Source organism: Mus pahari, chromosome 5 (assembly GCF_900095145.1).
Source record: "Mus pahari chromosome 5, PAHARI_EIJ_v1.1, whole genome shotgun sequence".
Lineage (NCBI taxonomy): Eukaryota > Metazoa > Chordata > Mammalia > Rodentia > Muridae > Mus > Mus pahari.
The window spans coordinates 114,273,860-114,281,725 of record NC_034594.1 but is presented as its reverse complement, the minus strand read 5'-3'; the positions used below and the strand labels follow the sequence as shown (position 1 = coordinate 114,281,725).

Genomic DNA, 7,866 nt, shown 5'->3' with positions numbered 1-7,866 from the left:
GGTGTGACTCTAACTAAGGAAGTGAAAGATCTGTACGACAAGAACTTCAAACCCCTAAAGAAAGAAATTGAAGAAGATCTCAGGAGATGGAAAGATCTCCCATGTTCATGGATTGGCAGGACTAATATTAGAAAAATACTCAGTGCTGTTTTTCAAGAAGTATTCAACATAACTGAAATAATAAGGCAATTTAAGATATTCACTATTTTCATATCTAATATTTTTCAGCCACTGTAATTTTACAAGAACTTATTAAAGAAAAGGCAATTAAAATTATACCCACATAATATTCATCTATATTAAATTATAACTGACAAAGATTTATTGTATTTTTTAGTATTAAAATTTAAATCTTTGATATAATACCTGTTTTAAGTTCAGCTTATCTAGTTCTCTATTTTATGAGTCATTTTAATTATTAAATATAGGATGTTAACTCACAAAAAACTATCATATTCCCCTAAAAATATACATTTTCATTTGCATATTCTTTTGGAGTGTGCAATAAGTATATAAAAAGTAAGCTGAGAAACTATTTCTAAAGTAATATTTTATAAATGTTTAAGAAAAAAATATTAATGCTATATAGAATTGTAGCTTCCATTTTGATAACTTTCAAGGAAATAAATTGTTGTTCTCCCTAGGTTCCTTCAATATTTTATTTAATTTGTTATCATATATTAATCTATAAAGACGTTTGTTCTCATGCTTATTACTCATATTGACTATTGACATATTTGAAATAAAATTATCTCTTTTATTTTACATTAGAGTCTTGTGATATGCCTGTATTTGAGAATTCTGTAACTAAGAATAATAACACATGGTTTAAGATCAATGACAAATTAGACTATGAATGTTTTATTGGATATGAAAATGAATATAAACAGACCAAAGGCTCTATAACATGTACTTATAATGGATGGTCTGATACGCCCTCATGTTATGGTGAGTACTATTTTCTCTGGAATAATTTTAAGAAAAAAATGAATTTGTTGCTAAAAATTGAAATTCCTAGAATCTTCCTTATGATTTCATGTAACCAATGAAAAAGGAATGTTTGGAAGCTATTGATATTTATATTTGCATTCATTATTTCATTACGCTCATTTATTTATCCTGTGTGTATACATGCATATATGTGTGTGTTTATGGAGTTGTACATACTGCATTATACGTGAAGGTGTCAGAGAATTCGTGGGAGTTAGATATCTCTTTTCATTTGTGTCTAAGAGATTGAACTCAACACTCCAGGCTTAGAGGCAAGCACTCTAACTGACAGCCATTCTGGCCTGATAATCTGTTTTTAAAATAATATATATGTCAATTGTATATGACACCAGGTTATGATTCTAGCAATTAGGACCCTGAATCAAGAAATTTTAAGTTTGAGGGAATATAGGACTAGATACTAAGTTCTGTTTCCAAAAGTAAACAAAGCAAAAATTTCATTAAATTAATGATTCCTTTGTGTGGCCTGGGTATATCACGTATCTCTTATTCAAGGACAATGCTTTTATTATTCAAGTTCTTAATTATGTAGACTAGGTCTCCAGTATCAAAATTAGGAATTGAAGTATGAAGCTAGGTCATGAAAACTTGAGGGCAGGAGAGATAGCTCAGTGGTTAAGATCATGGGCGGTTCTTCTAGAGTTTAGGAATTCAATTCCCAGCAACCACATGGTGGCTCTCAATGATCTGTAATGAGTTCTGATGCCCTCTTCTAGTATGCAGGTGTCCATACTAATAGAGCACTCATACATAAAGTAAATAAATCTTTAAAGAAAAAAAGAAATATAAAGGGAAACTTGAACAGTGTGAGGGCAGAAGATAAAGGACAATAAAATTAAAAATAATTTTTTTTGAAAGACTAGTAGCAGATACTGAGAAATGTGATTTGCAAAGTCATGGGTCCACTCAAATGTGGATGTCTACCCCTGCCAAGATGTCTTGGGAGGTAGAAGTATGGCATTCCTGATATACAGGCCAGTCTGGGTTCTATAGGAATTGTGTTACAGCTCAGAAGGGAATGCTTCCCCTGTGGAGTTTCTGCAGCTATGAGTTTCCCAGTGCAGATGTGACAGCTCTGAAGGGAAAGGTAAACTGGCAGCAGGGAGCCAAGGAAAAGCATAAAGTCAAAGCACAAATGACAAACATCAAACAAGGCTTTAGTAGAAAAGACATGAGAAAGCTGTGTCTGCTCCAGAGTGAAGCAGCAAAGACTTAGCAGGAGTTGGATTTGTATAGGACATTTTTGGGGCCTCAGGGGTGCATATGCTTTCAAGGGCACCTTAGGATTGGTGGGATTTTTTTTTTAAAAAAAAAAAAAACAGGTCTTGGAACAAGCTCAGTGATCTGTGAGATTTTGAGCTCACCTTGGGTCATTTTCCCCCAATGTAGGAAGGAACTTGGCCATTAGCATCTCAAGGGACATAGCCATTATAGTAGTCTGGAGGTGGGGCTTGGTCACTTGCCTGACATCAAGGGGATTACAGTAAGGGGGTGGCTGCCTCTGCTTGGCCAAGATGCAGCAGGAAACTGAGCAGGAGGCAGGTAAATATAAGATGGGAGGGTGTGTGAAGGGGTTAGATAGAGTGAGTTTAGGAGAATGAACATTCCCAGGGTGGGGAATGGTAAGATTTCTAGATAAACCCAGGGATTGGTGGGGTTTCTGATTTAAGGATTGGTAGGCTTGGGTAGGATTTAAACCTAGAAATGAGCTCAGATCTTGTATTCTAAATGAAGACATCTCATAAACAGACAAACAGAAACAAGTGACTTAAATACTTTAAAAAAATGAAACTAAACAAATGGTGATCATTAGTTTCTCTCTGATTATAAACAGTTCAAAATTATGAAATTAGGACTTTCTACAATGCATTCAGCTGAACAAAAGAAAGTGTTCTACTCTCCTCAATTGTTCATCTTACGATTGTACACTAGCAAAAAGACCACTTCATCCCTGTTTCATAAAAGCTAAAAACAAACTGTTAAATATCTTACAACAGTAACCCACACTTCTTTTCTTTTGTTTTCTTTACTTTTGTTTACTTGTCCTTTTACTTGTTCTTCTCTCTCAAAATATATCCCAACTGCAGCCTCCCTTCCTTTAACTCTGCCCACTTCCCACCTTTCCTTCTTACTGACTGCTCCTCCCTTCCCCTTCAGAAAAGAGCACGCTTCTCATTGATATCCACCAAACATGGCATAGCAAGATTCTGTAAGACTAGACACAAATCCTCATATTAAGGCTGAATGAAGCAACCAAGTAGGATAATGTACTCAAGAGTGGGCAAAAGAATTAGAGACATTCCCCATTTCCCCTGGAAGGAGTCTCATGAAATGCCCAAGATAAACAACAGTATGTATGTAGAGGACCTAGCATAGACACATGCAGGCTCTTTGATTGCAGCTCCAGTCTCTGTAGCCTCTATGATTCTTCCTTAGTTGATTTTTTGGACCATATTTCCCTGCTGTCCCCAGTTCACCCACAAAACTCATTCTCTTGCCACTTCCCAGGGTGATCTCCTTACTTAACTCACTTTCTTACTTTGCCTCCCCTGGTCTGTGGACTGCAGCATGATAATCCTTTACTTAATCTTTAATAACTACTTAAGCGTTCATATCATTTTTGTCTTTCCAAGTCTAGTTTCATCACTCTGTATCGTTTCTTTTTTCTAGTTACATCATTTGCCTGCAAATTTCATGATGACATTTTTCTGACAACTTGCACAATATATCATTATATAAATATACCACATTTTTATGCATTCCTCAGTTGAGGGACATCTAGATTTTTAAGCTATCCAACCTCTGGTTGCTGGCCTTCAAGGTAGTGTCAGACATGGCTCTCTCTCACTGCATGGCTCTTAAACTGTACTAACGCTTTTTGGGCCATTCCTACAAATTCTGTAGTCACATCTTGCAGGCAGAACAAACAGTAGGTTGAATATTTTATAACTAGGTTGTTGTCCCAATTCTTCTACTGGAAATCTTTCCTGGTTACAGAAGATGGCTGGTTCAGGGTCTTTAAACCCCACTACTAGGAGTGTTTACTAGGCTCACCCTCAAAGATTCCTTGGAGTTCCATTGATCTAAGGTTCCATCGTGCCCCTGAAATGCCCCAAATTCTAGACATCTCTTCCAAAACTTTCTCATTCCACCTGATTCCTCCTGTTACCATCCCCTCAGTTTTGATAATTCAGCAATTATATTTTATGAATGACCCTAATTTAAAATTTTGACTTTTAATTTATATGTTAGAAGAAGGGGGATTTTAAGGCAAAAAAGTATTATTTATTTATTTACTTACTTATTTTGGGTAAAACTCAACAATTTCAAAAATTGAAGAAAAACCTTATCATATTGGAGAATGTTTTACATTCTTAATTTGCATCAAATAATTGACAATTAATTATCAATTAGAACTAGAAGTATAACAAATGGTTTAATGTAAAGATTGTGCACATGTTTCTGTTGTTTTTTTTAATTGCAAAATATACTAACTATATTTTCCTATCTTCAGATACATTAGAAATTATTTTATATACTTTACTTTCCCATTATATTAAACTGAAATTATTTTAATATGTGACTTAGAAATTGTTTGACACTAATTTAGAAACTGAGGGAAACAATTTTATGTTGTAAGAATAGGAAAGTTATTACTTTCATATTAATATTTATCTGCAGCAAATCAGATCCAGTGAAAATAAGTTGATTTTTTAAATCAGTTTTAACATTAATATATCATACTTTCTTATAATTCACAGTGACTATCATATTGATTTAGAGGCTATATTAGTGCTAGTATGCCACATTTTTCATAAGGCAAAGGGTTACTGAAGTTTTCCTGTGAATGTACTTGAGATAGATAAGCCTACTTATCAATGACTAATTGTATATTCTAATTATCTTACTTTTCAAGAAAGAGAATGCAGTGTTCCCACTCTAGACACAAAACTAATCGTTTCTCCAAAAAAAGACAAATACAGAGTTGGAGATCTGTTGGAATTCTCTTGCAGTTCAGGACACCGAGTGGGACCAGATTCAGTGCAATGCTACCACTTTGGATGGTCTCCTAGTTTCCCTACATGTAAAGGTCAGTATGGGTTTTACATGTGAGGAATTCAAATCAGAAATTTATTGTTCTTCTTTTAGTGTTCCCTGTTTATCCAGTATGTCCATAATATTAAAATCTTCAGGGAAATTGATATCTATGAAGGACATATTTTATGTGACTGATACACAGCCACATATTTATGAGATTAAAACCAAGATAAGTTGTTCCTTTAGATGCGTTCTCAATGTTCTTACACTTCCACACATGATGGCTGAGACTGAAGAAATTTCTGTCTTTTAGTCTGCATTACCATTAGTGCTGGTGCTTTTATAGCATAGGCTTTCCCTCACATTGCATAGAATATGTCCAAACATCTAAAAGCAGATTTTAATTAAATCAATACCAGGTATTAAACAAATTAAAACAAGTAATAGTTCCAGTGTTGATGTTTTTTTACAATGTGATAACTGTATGATAAAATAGTATGTCAATGTGAAAATTACAATCAACACAACAATTACTGAGTTATTTGCATATATCTTCAAGCTGTCAGGTTTACCAAAAATTCTTCCACCTTCAATACATTTGGAATGGTATTTCAACAAATGTATTATAGCTAAGAAATGTAAATCTAGTGTAAATAGCATTTACATAGAAAAGTCTTATAAAAAGTGATATGGTGTCTACATTTACTAAAATTTTAGACTGTAAGATGGACATTTTCATTTATATATTTATACAGTATTTCTGCAGCAGGTCAAGTAGCATCATGTGCACCACCTCTTGAAATTCTTAATGGGGAAATTAATGGAACAAAAAGTGTTGAATACAGACACGGTGAGGTGGTGGGATATGATTGCAAACCTAGATTCCTACTGAAGGGACCCAATAAAATCCAGTGTGTTGATGGGAAGTGGACAACCTATCCTGTGTGTGTTGGTAAGTAAAAACATTAATACTTTAAGGATATTTTGTATTTGAGGTGTGCATTGATAATGAATACATTTTTATGAAATATCTACAGAGGAAGAGAGAACATGTGGAGACATTCCTAAACTTGAGCATGGTTCTGTCAAGGTTTCTGACCCTCCCTACTACCATGGAGATTCAGTGGAGTTCACTTGTGTAAAGACTTTCACAATGATTGGACATGGGTCAATTTTTTGCATTAGTGGAAAGTGGACCCAGCTCCCTAAATGTGTTGGTAAGTATGTGTGCATTAAATGGATACTTTATGACAGAATATCAAAAGCAGTAAGGGGAAAAGGTCAAGGAACATATAAAGGCAGGCCTATTAGAATTACTCCAGACTTTTCATGAGAGACTTGGAAAGCCAGAAGATCCTGGACAGATGTTATACAGACACTAAGAGAACACAAATGCCAGCCTAGACTACTATACCCAGCAAACTCAGTTACCATAGATGGAGAAACCAAAGTATTCCATGACAAAACCAAATTCACATAATATCTTTCCATGAATCTAGCCCTTCAAAGAATAATAAAGGGAAAACACTAACACAAAGATGGAAACTACACCATAGAAAAAGCAAGAAAGTAATCCTTCAACAAAACAAAAAGAAGACAGCCACAAGAACAGAATCCCAACTTTAAGAAAAAAAAATGACAGGAAGCAACAATTACTTTTCTTTGATTTCTCTTAACATAAATGGACTCAATTCCCCAATAAGAAGACAGAGACTAATAGACTGGCAACACAAATAGGACCCAACATTTTGCTGCTTACAGAATACCCACCTCAGGGAAAAAAGATAGACATTACCTCAGAGTAAAAGGCTGGAAAACAATTTCCCAAGCAACTGGTCTGAAGAAACAAGCAGGAGTAGCCATTCTAATATCGAACAAAATTGACTCCCAACTCAAAGTTATCAAAAAGACAAGGAGGGGTACTTCATAATCATCAAAGGTAAAATCTACCAAGATGAATTCTCAATTCTAAATATCTATGCTCTAAATGCAAGGGCAGCCACATTCATTAAAGAAACTTTAGTAAAGCTCAAAGTACACATTGCACCTCACACAATAATACTGGTAGACGTCAACAACCCACTCTTAACAATGGACAGATCCTGGAAACAGAAACTAAACAGAGACACATGGACACTAACAGAAGTTATGAAACAAATGGACTTAACAGATACCTACAGAATATATTATCCTAAAACAAAAGGCTATACCTTCTTCTCAGCACCTCATGATACCTCCTCCAAAACTGACCATATAATCGGTTACAAAAAAGACCTTAACAGATAAAAAAATATTGAAATTATCCCATGCACCCTATGAGCTCACCACAGATTAAGACTGATCTTCAATAACAGCATGAGTAATAGAAGGCCAACATTCACGTGGAAACTGAACAACACTCTACTCAATGATACATTGGTCAAGGAAGAAATAAAGAAAGAAATTAAAGACTTTTTAGAGTTTAATGAAAATGAAGCCACAAAATACCCGAACTTATGGGACACAATGCAAGCAGTCCTAAGAAGAAAATTCATATCCCAGAGTGCCTCCAAAAAGAAACTAGAGAGAGCATACACTATCAGTCTTACAGCACACCTAGAAGCTCTAGTACGAAAGGAAGCAAATTAAACCAAGAGAAATAGAAGGCAGGAAATAATCAAACTTAGGGCTGAAATCAACCAAGTGGAAACAAAAAGAACTATTCAAAGAATCAACCAATCCAGGAGCTGGTTCTTTGAGAAAATCAACAAGATAGATAAACCCTTAGCCAGACTCACTAGAGGGCACAGAGACAGCATCCTAATTAACAAAATCAGA

At 34.8% G+C, this 7,866-nt stretch overlaps 1 protein-coding gene across 1 annotated transcript in view; it reads left to right on the top strand.

Moving 5' to 3' along the window:
• Nucleotides 1-7,866, top strand: part of Cfh (complement factor H) — a 74,314-nt gene that overhangs the window by 53,058 nt on the left and 13,390 nt on the right. Inside the window, exons 10-13 of the mRNA XM_029538693.1 lie at nucleotides 772-948; nucleotides 4,928-5,101; nucleotides 5,816-6,001; nucleotides 6,087-6,266. Of these exons, the coding sequence (XP_029394553.1) occupies nucleotides 772-948; nucleotides 4,928-5,101; nucleotides 5,816-6,001; nucleotides 6,087-6,266 (717 nt within the window). The remainder of the gene's footprint in view (nucleotides 1-771; nucleotides 949-4,927; nucleotides 5,102-5,815; nucleotides 6,002-6,086; nucleotides 6,267-7,866) is intronic.